Source organism: Biomphalaria glabrata, chromosome 2 (genome assembly GCF_947242115.1).
Source record: "Biomphalaria glabrata chromosome 2, xgBioGlab47.1, whole genome shotgun sequence".
NCBI lineage: Eukaryota > Metazoa > Mollusca > Gastropoda > Planorbidae > Biomphalaria > Biomphalaria glabrata.
The window spans coordinates 55,538,515-55,554,150 of NC_074712.1; the positions used below are offsets into that span (position 1 = coordinate 55,538,515).

Sequence of the window (15,636 nt, forward strand, 5' to 3'; positions counted from 1 at the left end):
CTGAGGAGCCACGGTAAGAAGTGTTTTCACAAGCGCGAGGGTTCGGCTTACATCGTGACTTCCTGACACTATCAATGCCAGGGGAAGGTTGATTTGGAATGGTGGCCGAGGGGCCATGAAGAGGAGTGAGTCCGCGAGAGCAAGGGTTCATCTTACCTCGGGGCATTCAAACACTGTCAATGTCAGAGGAATGTTGTTTAATTTTGGCTGAGTAGCCTGGGTCAAGTAGACCCTCACGAGCGCAGGTATACGACTTAACTCGTGACTTCCTAGCAGTGCCAATGCCAGGGCGGAGAGGTTTGAGCTTCGCTGATGAGTCGGGACTAGGCGTGTTAGTGTGGCGACCAGGGCTTCCAACCGACTGGTTGCGGCCACGTTTCTGCTTCGTCGATCTACCGACGGGCAGAGAGAAGTACGGCTTGTTGACTACTCCAAGAGGAACATATTTGGAGCCCAGAATGAAGTCGTACACTGGCGTGTCCATGACGGCGGCGTCAATGGTGCCATGCACGTACCTGCACTCCACGTGGACCCTAGCAATAGGAAGGATCTTTGGAGGAATTTCACGGTCCAGGGACTGAATCGTCACAGTTCTATCTGTGAGATCAGCCGGATCAACCAGTGCTTTGCAGATAACTGAGCTTACAGCGCAGCCTGTGTCAAATAGGGATCGGACGTACCTCCCGTTTACCAGAATGGTCTCTATCCCGGGGGGAGATGAGACAGGGTGAGGAAGTGCCGGTAGGACTTCCGTTTTCGTAGGGCCAAGGGCAGTGTGTTCAGGGGCCACAGTCAGTGTTGATATGACGTATGGGTCGCCCGCTGTTCTATCAGTACGTGTTTGCTGATTAGATACAGAGGGTTTGGGGACCGCGGTCATTACTGAACTGCGCTGTGAGGCCTGCTGCTTTTGGCGGTTGGGTTTGTGGCTACGCATGCTGTCGTTGCAGTCACGGTAGACACGGTTAGTTTTGTAGCCACGCGTGCTGTTGTTGCAGTCACGGTGGGCTTGGTTGTTCTGGTTATGACGAGGCTTACGTGCTGGGTAGTAGCAGTTTTTGTGCAAGGCTGGTTGTTGGGTTGGTGCCTTTCTAGGTTGGGATTTGCTTGAGAGCCTGGGCTGGATTGGGGCATCGCAGTTTGCAGGACTATTGGACTGAGCAGGAGGGTCGGGCTGGGTAGACAATGTGGAATTGTCGAGAGGAGGGATATCAGGTATGAAAGTTTCATCCTTAGCAGCAACTTCTGAGTCCGTTTGGGCGGTGTGCTCTGTTTCGACATGAGTCATGATTCCACTCTCCTCTGCTTCCTGGTCTTGTCTTGCGGGTGTGCTGTTCAGCTCCAAACTCTGCGGTCTATAGCGCTGTCTGATTTCTAGTATTTCCTGCTCACGGGCTTTGCGCAATTCTTCCATTCTTTGTGCCCTTTCAATCTGTCTCCGTACGTAGTCTTCTAACTCGAGACCTTCGAATCCACAAAATATTCCTTCAGCCTCGAAATCGGAAGCTAATTCCGCTAAGTCCATGGTTAAAGAGGCCGGATTAGGAAGAGGATGAGGTGGAAGATATTGAGAGGTAAAATGTAGAAAGGAGCCGCTGAATGCAAGAAAGAGTAAAAAGGGGAATCTGGTGTCTGCCTACGTTAATCACAAAATTCCTGCAAGAAAATATTACACATGAAATGCAATAATAGTAATAAATAAAATATGACAGAAGTGACACTCTTGTTAATGCGAAGTGATGATACTTATAAATATTTTAAGGAAAAAAAATATTGATATGGAATTTTAGTTATTGCCGCCTGTTCGTGCCTGCTGTACTAATGGGTTAAATCCCGGACAGGCCCCCAAAATGTGACAGGTGGGGAAATGTGACGTGTGTTTGGCGCGTTTAATGTCTAGGGGATGATTATTTTTAAAGCTATCACACCCCCACTTATCAGCATATGAATCGGGAGCAGACACGCAACGAGACAAAGCAATGAAAGATAGATACAAAAGTTAAAATAAAGAATATTTATTTACATAAATATACATGAGGATAAAAAGGGGGGGGGGTTGCATCTATCTCTAGCATATTCTATGTTTGATCATCACTCTTGCACCTAATAAGAGAGTATGTCACTTTGTCCTCTGACTTAGCTGGTATTCCTGTTGATGTCGCAGCTGGCTGTGTCCTGGCTTGAGGTTCTGCAGCTGGAGGTGGCGCTCTAGCGGATAGAGGGACGCCGGTGATATAGTTCTTGTGGAGTCTCAATCCCCAAAATCTAATATCTGTAGTGGGCACAGTAGGGCGGGTGGCCGGCTACCGTGGGCACAAGGTTACTGCGGGCAGAGCGGATCTGCCGTGGGCAGCGTAGTTGACAGGGTATGTCCAGTGAGTTGCAGAGGGTTGGCGTAGCTATGACGTCTCACACAGATCAGAATCTATAGGGACGTCGCACCTAATAGCTTGACAGGTGGGCTGTCGAATAGGCGGGCAATGCCGATAGCGCCAAGTAGTAGAGTTGAGTAGATCTCAGTAGGCAAGTGCGGTGATGAATAGCACTAAGCACATAGGCAGTAGTTGAGTGGCGTCGAGTAGACACTGAACAGCAAATAGCAAATGAATAGGTGATTAATCCAATAGATAAAAAGCAGACACCTGAGGGAGGCTGCGGATAAATAAAGACAAGTTAGGACATGTCTCTCGTGCATCTTATCGATGCCCTCGACTGAGGTGCATTCGTCAGATTGGTGAAATTGCTTTAGAGCACAATGAGGAGATGATGACAAATGGGATTGGGAAAATAGATGGCTGATAGTAGCAATATAAAATGTGCATAGAAGGGGAAATAATAATATAAAAAGTACATAGAAGGGGAAATAATAATCTCAAATAAACAACAGAGGTGGATAGAGAAAGAGAGAGGGGGGGGGTTGAATTGGGCGGTGGTCAGCGACCCAGATGATTGTTTACATATGACCGTGGGTCGAGAACAATGGAGCGCGCTTGAATGGTGTGTCCGTTCAAGCGGCGCAACTCTCATTAGGGTAAAATGAGTAAAGGGGAGATAATTCAATACAGGGGAGATAACTCATATTTCCTTTCTAAGCGCAGTATTAGTGCGATAGTAAAATCATCAAGGCGATCAACCGAGATAAAGGAAATAAAATAAGGTGTACAAATATATACATGGTTGCATCAACGGTCAATTGAGCAATGTAGCATTAATAGATTAATGCAATTCATAAATACATACATAGGACATGTTTATGTTCTCTACTTACGCCAGTGAGAAATACACAATGCACTAATTAAATATAAATGAACTAATAAAATACACATGATAATATCCAATGGAAATAGCACAAAAGTAATTGAGATGGAACTTGTGATTAAGTTCGGCTTACCACCAGGTATTCCTCTAGGAGGGATGATATAGTCCAGACTCGATAGCTCAGCTCGAATGAGAAGGAGAGGGTCCGACTTGATTTAATTTACCTTATATACAAAGGCCCGGAAAATGTGGGCGGACACAGGAAATGCCCTAGGCTTAAGATTTATCTTACACGTGGGTGAATTAGACTTAAGATGGGAGCGTCGAGAGGCACTTTGACTCGAGTAATCTCCTAGATCAAAGAGAGACGTAGAAGAAAGGGGGGGGGGGAGAAGGATTAGCTTGCATTCAACACAAGGTGGTGTCCACTGCGGCTGTCAGACATCCTGTCGATAAGATCAAAGTCTGTGCGTATCTTTGCCCCGGTCAAGGGAAGATAACTCGAAAGCCGTGGCCTAGCTATCTCCAATGTGGTCAACTAAGTCTAGCCTGGAGCGGAAAAGGTGGTGCGGGTGGAGAAATTTAGGGGTAGGATGGGGAAATAATTAAAATAAAATAAATAAATAATGAAAAATAATAATTAATGCTGTGATAAATTTGAGTGACTCTGACAGCGAGTTTTTGACTTGTCACACCACCCATGTATTAGACAAACGATGGCTCTATCTAATTGTATATCTCTCACAAAGACAAGTGGACAACATAAACACATTACATATAGAAGCTTCAGTGGTACGAGCAAAAATGCTGTAAATGTAAACAGAGAGTTGAAGGTAGGTGCTGAAACAAATGATACATACATATATTAAACATAAATGAATAACAGCACCAGTGCATTCATTTATGTTTAACATATGTATGTATCATTTGTTTCAGCACCTAGCTTCAACTCTATGTTAGCAACTGAACAAGTAGCGCTTCCACTTTTTTAAAACTATAGTTGTAAGTTATAGAAGATGAGCCCAGGCTTATCAGGAATTGATGGCCAACTTTGTATGAACGTGCACCCATTGTTCACGTCAGACTGACGGTAGGAAGCAAAGGCCGCACCGTACTTGCATGGATAAAGTGAACAATGTGTACAATAAAAATTGTGTTCACATGTTTATTTTTTTTTTTTTAGTTCATGAAAAAAGTATTTACAGTGAAGTTATTATCGCTTAGATATGGGGGCCGGGGAGGGGATGTAGGCAGTTATATAATATTTTCGTAACGAGAAAGATGATGCTACGACTTTTTTTTCCATAGGTGGCAACTTGCACCCCCCTACCAAAAATCCTGCGGTGGCCCCCCTTTTTTTTTTTTTTTTTTAACATTTCTTTCTCATTTTTACGGCTTCCGAAAATGTGGTGGTGAAAAAGTGTAATCTTGTAACATGCTCGGAATAAGTTAATACAACTTTTGATTTACGACAGTGGGACTACTAAGGACCGTACCCTCCACAAACTACAAAATTTACACTATTTAAACTAAATAAGCATATTACATTTTTTTAAATGAAACTATATTGCACTGTATTATTTTCTTCTAAAATATAGCAATCTTTTTATATATAAGTATTTTTTAAATAAGTGTATCTTTATTAAAGCTTTCGAAAAAGTGTATGAGTTTCCACAAAAATCCTGCCCAGGGGCCTCCAAATGCTTAAATCCGGCCCTAACTCCAACTCTAAAACTTATAAATACATCAGTGTTACAATGAATAAAATGCGTTCATGAAATATTGATAGCCATGTTCTTTTGTAAGGGAAAAATATGGGACAATTGAAAGAAAAATGGATACAGTTTGAGTTGCAAGTAGATTAGCCGTAGTGCGTCATTTCAACTCTGATACGAGTTTGTAGAATCCACTTTTAATCAGCGCTGGCAGAATTTCTCATTGCCTCGTGTTACAGGACGTTTGGGTATCTCTCGCCTGCGGTGAAGAGATACTATCTTGTCTGCTCCTCGCCCACAGATCTAAGGGAGGCACAGAAATTAGAATGGAACGGTTGCCCTATTTTAAAGTGTTGGCCTACGGGATAGAAGAGAAATTGGTAGAACGTGGTCTGATCACTCTGTCTTGGGCTTTCTTTGTTTTTTTGTTACAGACTTTTACTGAATAGAAGGATGGAAGGTCAAGGTTATTGGAGATATTTCGGGCTGGTTAGTCGTGTAGTATGTGATGTTGACAGCTGTCTCGATAGTCCAGGGCTCAAACCCTGCCCGCAACCCCCAAAAGCCGTCCTGTATCTTCAATTTGAAAGGAACACCATAGACATGTAAAAAAAAAAAAACATAAATTTTGTCATTTATCCGCTGACATTGCGTATATATGTTCAACAAACTTAAAACTTTTATTTTGAAATTTACACAGTTTCAACATAAACAATTTCTATGATATATTTTCCAGCAGGTAGAATACTCCCTACAAATCCCAACTTTTCTATCTCCCGTCGCTTGCTGGTCACTTCCTTAACTTTCCTTCCAATCCTTTTTATCCACTTGAATGACGCCAGACCACCTCATGGTTTCATCAGAAACTATTCAGCCTACACAAGCGGGAACCATCGACATCACACCCACTCTACTTCCCTCATGGTTACATCAACATCACTCACATATCCTCCATAACACCAAGACATTAATTCATAATTTGTAACGACACCTTAAGTACTTTATCGTAATCATCACAATTTTAGCTCTGACTTGCATCTATTAGAATTATATTTTTATTGACGATGTGAAAAAACAGTTCTCAAATCCTTTTGGTACAAAAATCAAGAAGCCCAAGAAGACAAAGCATGGTCACTTCTTAGTGCTGTCTTACTGACTTTTCTTCTTAGGACCTTGTTTGCGTTTTTCCCGCCACGGCGCCACTGTACTTCGTTGAATGTCAATGTTGACTGTCTAGCTTTTGTCGTTTCTGCACATTGAAGAGTTCCTCTCGTCTGCCCCCAACAACCTCGCTCGTTTTCTTATCCAGTTATGTCCTAGATATAGATCTATATTAATCTATAAACAGGATAAAAAGCTTTCTTATAAACATTATGATTAATTCGTAAATCCCTTCGTGTTTGGCTACAATGTTTGTATTAGCTCGTTACAATAAAAGTCTCAACCACCTCTCCGTCAGAATGGAATGCTCTTCATTAAATACACATTTTAATGAATCGCAAGTAGTTACACATATGCATCAAGCATGTAATCTTAGAATGTACCTCATTCACCAATCTTAAACACCATTTAGCCATGCGATGTGGTCTTTAATACACAATGGCTATCGTTTCGTTGTTTTATCAATATTATCACGTGACTAACTGTTGCTTGTTTACCATTTGTGAATGAGGTCCATTAGATCCTTCGCCGTTCGGTGCATTGGGCGGCAAGTTGTTTCCATGGAGATTGCTTACTGGCAACGTCTGCAGCCTCTCTCCGCTGCTCTGAAGGTGATGTGTCATAATATTCAGCAGTAATTACAAACATAATGAATCAATCTACAGTAAATACAATTAATAAGTCAACTAAGCGCAATCACACAGATGTAATTGGTCGATCAACTGCCATTTGACACATGCCCAATCTATTACGCAGATAAGGTATCACTTACCTGTGATCACACACGTCATGACTCAATCAAACAATTCGATACAAGGAGCATTAGTAAAAATTTGTCCTAGCATATGGAACTAGGAATGTGCCTTTATCTTTGTGTCTTTCTGAGTATTATATTAGATTTTTTGTTTTTGAAGATTATGTTTCAGTGTTTTAAGTATAATTGCTACTTTACTTTTGAGTCTTCTGTCCTGAAGGCTTTCTAAATTTAGTGATTTTACTAAATGTGTTACTCTAGTCAAATGTGAATATTCGTTTGTTATGAATCTCACTGTTCTATTTTGTGTCTGTTCCAGTTTCTTAATGTTTTCTTGAGTTGAGGGGGTCCCAAACGGAGGATGCATATTCTATTATTGGCCTAACCAAGGTTAAATAGCATTTTAGTTTTATGTTCTTATTTGATTTATAGAAATTTCTTTTAATAAACTCTAATGCTTTGTTTGATTTTTTAATAGTTTCAGCAATATGGAGATTCTATGACAGTTTTTCATTTATTATAACACCTAGGTAGATGAAATAGCTAAATTTGTCTTCAATGTTATTGTTTTAGTACACTAGCTTTTTAATAAATTGGGTTATTTTTTTTTTCGCTGTTTTTTTTATTTTATTTGTGTATTTCATTTGGGGCCACCAAATTCAATTCACATAGGGCCTCCCATTGTTTAAGTCCGGCCCTGTCTAACGATACAATGTGACATGATAAAATAACAACATGGTCATCAAGTAAAAACAAAAAGTTTCTAAACGGAATTTGGCTCGGTCTTAAAGAAGAAGCGAAAATTCCAAGAAAAAAAAATATCCAGAGAAAAAAATATTGGAGGGATGAGGAGGGTGGCCCTCGCCATTTTCTCTCACGAAATTGGTTTCCCAATATAACTCTTCCAAGTCTCTGAAAACGACCTTCACCTTAGGGGGTTCATAAAAAAGCTGGCAGATCAACTTCCTGTATTTCAATTAGAAGCGCCATCTAGTTTGTTTCTGTGCTGATGCACTTGGCTTCACTCCTACTGGGCAAAATGGGGACAATTTTTCTCCTGGAGTAAGCAAGAGGAAAAAAAAAAACACACGTAGATCCACACACACGGAGATCGTAGATAAATTCTATTGACCAGCTCCCGGCGATGTTGTGGGCTGTGTCTGGGTTAATGTTGTAGATCCATAAAATGTTCTAAGTAAGCCTCTGTCTTCATTCACACTGCCTTTTGCTTTGGTTTGTTAATTAAATCAAATGGGTGCAAGATAACTCTTCACCTGTTAGCATCGAGAATGTAACTAGATTGTAAAGGATTGTTTCCCATTTCACGGCATTTTCAACCTTCCATTGTCAGATGCATTCAACTTAGTTTTAAAAAATAGATTAAAAATATTTGCCTTCTACGTTGTACATGTTTTGCTAATCTAGCATCTGCAGCAGTGAAAGACTATAAAAAACATTATTTAATTCATGGATTAAAATCTTTAATTTTATTGTACAGAATTGTTGTATTTTTGTACATTGTTTTTCTGTGTTAGGTCACTGCAATGTTTCTCTACTATTTTAAAATTACATCTAAGCATTTCACAACTCTTTTGTCTCTTCTAGTAAATCTAGGCTTGTTCTATTAGTTCAATTATGTTTGTAACAAACAAAATGTGTCTGTTGATCTCTCTCTAAGTCGTTCCTCTCTATATCTGCATTCTTTTTTTCTCTCTTACTCTCTCTACATATCACTCTTCCTTTCTCTTTTCTTCCATCTCTTTTCTCTCTCTCCCTTGTCTTTTCCACCTTGTATCCTCTCTGTTTCCTCTCTACCTCTCTCTCGCACTCCTACCTATCACCTCTCTCACTCCCTCTTCCCCTCTCTACCATCTTTCCCACTTTTTATCTCTCTTGCTCTCTCTCTGTTTCCTTCCAATATCTCCTCTCTCAGCCTCTGTATATCTCCTCTCTCAGCCTCTGTATATCTCCTCTCTCTGCCTCTGTATATCTCCTCTCTCTGCCTCTGTATATCTCCTCTCTCTGCATCTGTACATCTCCTCTCTCTGCATCTGTACATCTCCTCTCTCAGCCTCTGTATATCTCCTCTCTCAGCCTCTGTATATCTCCTCTCTCTGCATGTGTATATCTCCTCTCTCAGCCTCTGTATATCTCCTCTCTCTGCATCTGTATATCTCCTCTCTCTAGATATATTTGTTCTCCACCCCCCCCCATCTCTCTTTCTATTTTTTTTCTTAAAACTTTTTTTTGTTTACACTTCTCCACAGCATTTGTCCTTGACATTTGACACCAGCAGCGGTCTGCTCGTGAGAATGACTAACAAAGACAGCGCACTGACTGAGTCTATCTCCCAGGATTTCAACTACTACGAGGCCCAACAAGACATTCACAGATTCTCAGGGGCGTACGTCTTTATCCCCAAGCACCCTGCCACCATCAGGGTCTCCGGAGAGAAGAAAGTGAACCTACGTCTTGTCAAGGTAACATGTGTCTCACGTCCCACGTCTTGTCAAGGTAACATGTGTCTACGCCCTACGTCTTGTCAAAGTTAACATGTGTCTACGTCCTACGTCTTGTCAAGGTAGCACGTGTCTACGTTGTATGAACACTAAGTAGTACTTTTGGATAATACAATACATTCAATGTGAACGGTTACAGAAAGTACATTTGGTCCAACTTTGGCTTACAATTTATATGTGATCAAGTTTGTGGAGACTCTACCGTGCTATTACAGACGACATTAAAGAAAGGCAGGAAACCGAGACTATAAAAACAAAGTTACATAGACAGTTTGCGTGGAGACACAAACTCAAAATCGGCTCCCGAAGTGGTCCACCCAGGCAGGTAAAAAAGGAGGTTTCAGTATTTTCAGAAAGAATATTAGAATGAAATTCCATAGAGGACAAATGACAGAGTATAATGGAGAAGGTAGGTTGACAGGTCTTGTGTGGTGCCCCAACGGTCCAGCAGACCAAGATAAAGATGAATTTAGACGTGAACGAAGGCTCAGTAAAAAAACATTTCCGTTAAAAAAAAATCGCCCCTTCCTTTCGTTCAGTGAACAATTATGCCTGGGGATGTCACAGTTCACGCGATAATATGAAAAACTACTTATTAATTGTTATTTTAAATTATGCTCTACAAATATGCGTACTAAATAGATTTTTTCTCTTTAAAAAAACAAAAACAATTTTTGGTAAATGTTATAGTTGGTATGACTGCAATGACTTAACGTAGCTATACAATTGTGAAAAAAAAAATTTAAAACCTAAAACCGTTTGCGTAAACCGTAGTGAATAGTTGTAAAAATGGTGTACTTTTATGAAAAAAAATTTGCTTGAATAGTTGATTTTAAGAATTAAATTTTTAGTTTTTAGGAAAGAAAAATGTAGCCGTTGCATCAGAACTTTAAGAGGTCTAGAATATCATGATGTCGGATTTTCAATATATTTTCTGGTTTACGAGATCTAAATGGGACGGACGGAAGGACAGACAGACCACACAGAGCTAATATCGTCTATTCCTCTTTCTGAGGCTAAAAATAGGAATCTTTCAGTAACAGTCTAGAAAAATTGTTAATTTTAGGATTGATTCGTGTTTTGTTATCGATTATGAATAATTAGGCAAAATTTCAACTTTGTCCGAGAATGGGAAGAGGAAAAGAAACCTGTCTAAATGCAAAAAAAAGACAAAATCTGTAAATAAATTCATATCTGTCATTAAGAAGCATTTATTCCTCTTATTTCGAAATCAAACAGAATAATTAATCAACAATTAATTAATAATAACTGTGCAAAGTTTTAACTTGATCCGAAAATGGAAAATGGGAGTAGAAACAAAACCCAGACAGACATATATACACTTTGTAAACATATGGTAATGCTCTCGTTATGTTACCTCTCTCTATCTCTGTCTCTCTCTCTGTGTCTCTCTCTTAGAGTTTGTCATAGTGTCTTTAACTCTTTCTCTCCTAATCGACGATACCATCGTTGATTTTGACCTCATTAAATTAAATTAATGTTTAATTTGTTTAAACTTGACTTTTAACTATGTAAAAATAGCCTTTAATTCTATACCAAATGCAACATTTTCTGATAACAAACAACAAAGTTATTGAAGCCCAATTATAACAGGGTAGTGAAATAGTAATGAGCAAAATGAAGAATTCCTTCCAAAACGTGGCAAAATAATTACGGAGAGAAAGAGTTAAGACATTACAAATTGTAACAATGACTTAAGTTGATACTAATGGTTTACTCTTGTCAAATCTAAGGGCCCACTCGTTCAAGAAATACACCAGACATTCTCACCTTGGGTGTCCCAGGTGATCCGACTGTACAAGGGATCCAAGCATGCTGAGTTTCAGTGGACAGTTGGACCTATAGATGACAGGTGAGGTACTTACTAAGTCTACGGTGATATCAACTGATTCGGTTGCTTGTAACAACTAGTAATTAAGTGCAACCCCAAGGAAGGATTGATCATTAAAATTACGCCTTAATATATAACATTTCAATGATACCTAAGATATACGTTTGCGAGCTCATTAAATGGAATGAAATAGTTTTATGTTCATCTTTTTGTTTTGTTTAATGAAAACGTTTCGTATTAAGCGATTAATTCTCCTGAATCACTACCCTCCATTCTACCACCTAACAGTATCAGTTGACATAGGTGAATACTACCTCTCTCTTTCTCTGTTCCTCGCTACTCTTTTTCTTTCTCTCTATGTCTCTCATTCTCTTATTATCAGTCTTCCACATTTCTCTCTTCTGGGTTTTTTTTTTGTTCTCTCTTTTATCTTGTTCTCTCCCAATTTCCTACACACACACCCTGTCTCTCTTTTATACTCTCTCTTTTTAGTTCTGATTCTGTCTTCATTTTTTTATGATTTCTCTGTTCTATCTCTATCAATATCTATCTATGTCAATATCTATCTATCTATGTCAATATCTATCTATCTCTATCAATCTCTGTTTCTATCTATCGCTCTCTATCGCTCTCAATTGCTCTCTATATTTCTTTTTCTTTCACTTAGTCTTTTTAACTCGTTTTGATTAATTATTGTTCTCTCTTTGTTTTCTTTACACTCTCGTTTTCCTTATTTCTCTTTCTCTCTTATCATTCTCTTTCTCGCTTTTTATTCTTGTTCTCTCTTATCATTCTCTTTCTCTGTTTTGATTTTTTTTCTCTTTCTCTTTTATCATTCTTTTTCTCTCTTATCATTCTTTTTCTCGATTTTCATTCTCTTTTTCTCTCTTTTCATTATCTTTCTCTCTTTTCATTCTCTTTTTCTCTTTCTCTCTTTTATTCTCTTTTTATTCTCTTTCTCTCTTATCATTCTCTTTCTATCTTATCATTCTTTCTGTTTTCATTCTCTTTCTCTCTTTTCATTCTCTTTTTCTCTTTCTCTCTTTTCATTCTCTTCCCTCATTTCTCCCTCTGCCTCACTTATAATTTATATCTCTTTGTTTCTCTCTTTCAAAAACACACAATATGAACTTAAGGAAGAAAGTTCCATGAAATTTCATTTTCTTAGTTCCCAGTCCTTCTAAATACTCTACATCTCTCTCTCTCTCTCTCTCTCTCTCTCTCTCTCTCAATCTGTCTAATGTAATTCCTGTGTATCCCCAGCGACAGACAAGGGAAAGAAGTGATATCTATTTTCACTACTAGCATCGTCAACAGTGACACCTTCTATACGGACTCCAACGGGAGAGAACTCATGGAAAGAGTGTAAGTTTCTTATTCAGAAAGATCAACTACTGGTTGGGCAGGGGTTGTCTGCCCCTTGTATGGTTTTCACGTCATGTCCAACAAGGAGCCAAAGTCAACTTACATTGCTACGAGACAGCCCTGAATTAGATGAGGTCTCGCTACTAGAAAATGATACCCGTAGTCTTGGCAGAAGAGTGGAGAGAGGGGGGGGGTTTAAGGGGGAGGACGGTATTGAAGAAGTATTTTAAACCTTATACGCTACTTGACCTTTGACATCGTGGTTGTACAGGGGACAAGTTTTTTCCACCTCATTTGGCTTTTAAAAAGAAAAAAAAAACACAAATTAAGGATGAATTCATACACTTACTACTCTCTATGCTTAATCAAAATGAAGTTACCTTTTTTACATACACAAAATATTGTTTAAATGTGGCTAAATATTGCAAAAATAGTTGGAGTATGCGTAGTCTATTACTTCTAAATAATCCTAAACTGATTTTTTATTGAAACAATCAATAAAAAAAATAGTACCTAAAATCTACATTATTTAAGTTTATTATTTTGATACACATTTTCAATTAAGTTGATCTAGTGTTGGGAGATTTATATGAAATGGCGGAAAGATTTAGAAATAACACACTTTTTGGTGTAATACATAATAAGTAAAAAATGATTAACTATAGATCATTATAACTGTCAGGGCTTGTTTTTAAGGCTTAGCTCGCTTGTCCGGGTCCCTGACTCTCTCAAATAGCATGAGATAAATGAACATCAACGAAATGACAATATAATTCATTTAACTTCAGGTGAAATTTTAATGCAGTGGGTATTTACAGATTATGTAGAGGATGATACTGATTGTATAAATTAAACTTAATGATATGTAAAATTAAAATTTAAAAAAAGTAATACTGGTGATGTTATCAAATCTTAATAAATAAACAAAGATTGTAACAACCAATCCACACCTTGTGGTTTAACAATCCAATCATACTACAACCGTGTGAGACAGTCAAGCATCATCCACAACCTTGGCTCACAGTAACACAACTACAACACTGGTACCCTATAAGAAATAAACACAAAAACTCAGCGTCTTCTCTACGACTGGAAATAGTAACTACAACCTCATAAGAATATACCAGTATTACCAGAGATATAACAAATAAAGTAGCTCACCCTAGACAGGGGTCCAAAAGTCTTACAGAAATACTTCATAGAAAATAAAAGTAAAACTGTTTCTTAGTTTTTACAAAGATTCTTTTACAGACCAAACACACGGTCCGATTCAGTTAACTATAGAAGGTGAACTGACCAATAAACAATAAAATGAAAACAAAAATACAAGACACTCCCCCCCCCCCCCGTACAAGGCTTACGAGTAGGGAGAAAGAAAAATACCTTGTCCAAACTACTCATGACGTCATATACCTCCTTCGTAGTTGAAGATGAGCACATTTCTCATTTCCTATAAGCTCGAAGATGCCTGTGTCACATACATGGCATAGGTAAGTTGGGTCTGCTGTCACAGACATGGCATGGGTAAGTTGGGTCTGCTGTCACAGACATGGCATGGGTAAGTTGGGTCTGCTGTCACAGACATGGCATGGGTAAGTTGGGTCTGCTGTCACAGACATGGCATGGGTACGTTGGGTCTGCTGTCACAGACATGGCATGGGTAAGTTGGGTCTGCTGTCACAGACATGGCATGGGTAAGTTGGGTCTGCTGTCACAGACATGGCATGGGTACGTTGGGTCTGCTGTCACAGACATGGCATGGGTACGTTGGGTCTGCTGTCACAGACATGGCATGGGTACGTTGGGTCTGCTGCCACAGACATGGCATGGGTACGTTGGGTCTGCTGTCACAGACATGGCATGGGTACGTTGGGTCTGCTGTCACAGACATGGCATGGGTACGTTGGATCTGCTGTCACAGACGTGGCATGGGTACGTTGGGTCTTATGCACTTGTGTAAGATTCTTTTGTTAGCCTTTTTTTTTTATCAACATTCTTTCATGGCGACCGATCTCCTTGCCAAATATTTTGAGGCTCCGACATTCACGGATGATTCACGTCTGCACGATGCGCATATAAAGAGCAAATTACTATAAATAACTTTTAATATGGAAATCTTCAATGAATTGGCGTATTGATTTTTTTTTCAGGGGTAAGGGGGGGGGGGCATTCTCACATTTGTTTTTCTTTTAATATTCACTCTTAGTCAAGGTGACCTTCAAATGTGTAGCTGTTTTTGTTTTAATAAAACGTATTCCAATACTTCTACCTAGAAGGTGTCGTTGGGAAGTGTCAAGTATGATTAACTGCTAATTTATACATTTATAAATAACTATTTGTAAGGGTTAATTAAATAACTCAATGGCGACGTATTAAATGGATAATGCTATTGCGGTTATTATTATTATGTTAGAAACAAACGAGTATTCATTCTCTGACACTGCCAGGGTCAAGGTTTGTTAAAGAGAAACAAAAATTATTGTAGTCCCTTAATCAATGTCCAATGAGGAATTTTCTGGTGATTTGGCAGGTCTGCAGCAGTACCGCCCTCTGACAGGCAATAAGAATCTTCTTAGGAATGTTAAGGGCATTGAAGGTATCTGTGAGGTCAGTTGTCATTATCCCCTCGGTTGATGGGGTATATTATTATTTTAATAAACGTCCATAAACCCTTAATCTCCAAGCCTACATTCCCATATTTTCCCTAGTCCCTTAATCAATGTCCAATGAGGAATTTTCTGGTGATTTGGCAGGTCTGCAGCAGTACCGTCCTCTGACAGGCAATACGAATCTTCTTAGGAATGTTAAGGGCATTGAAGGTATCTGTGAGGTCAGTTGTCATTATCCCCTCGGTTGATGGGGTATATTATTATTTTAATAAACGTCCTTAAGCCCTTAATCTCCAATCCTACATTCCCATATTTTCTTTGTTTTTCCATTTCAGTTTGTCTTAAATTATGTGACAGTGGTATGGTGGTGTCAATAATGGTAGCAGTTTTTGTTTTTTTTATT

General features: G+C 39.1%; 1 protein-coding gene across 3 annotated transcripts in view; it reads left to right on the top strand.

The window, feature by feature from the left end:
- LOC106056079 (lysosomal alpha-mannosidase-like) overlaps window positions 1-15,636 on the top strand; it is a 134,844-nt gene that overhangs the window by 100,776 nt on the left and 18,432 nt on the right. For all 3 annotated transcript variants that reach the window (XM_056021494.1, XM_056021491.1, XM_056021493.1), the window contains exons 18-20: window positions 9,156-9,368; window positions 11,162-11,280; window positions 12,523-12,624. In XM_056021494.1, coding sequence (XP_055877469.1) covers window positions 9,156-9,368; window positions 11,162-11,280; window positions 12,523-12,624 — 434 coding nt within the window. The remainder of the gene's footprint in view (window positions 1-9,155; window positions 9,369-11,161; window positions 11,281-12,522; window positions 12,625-15,636) is intronic.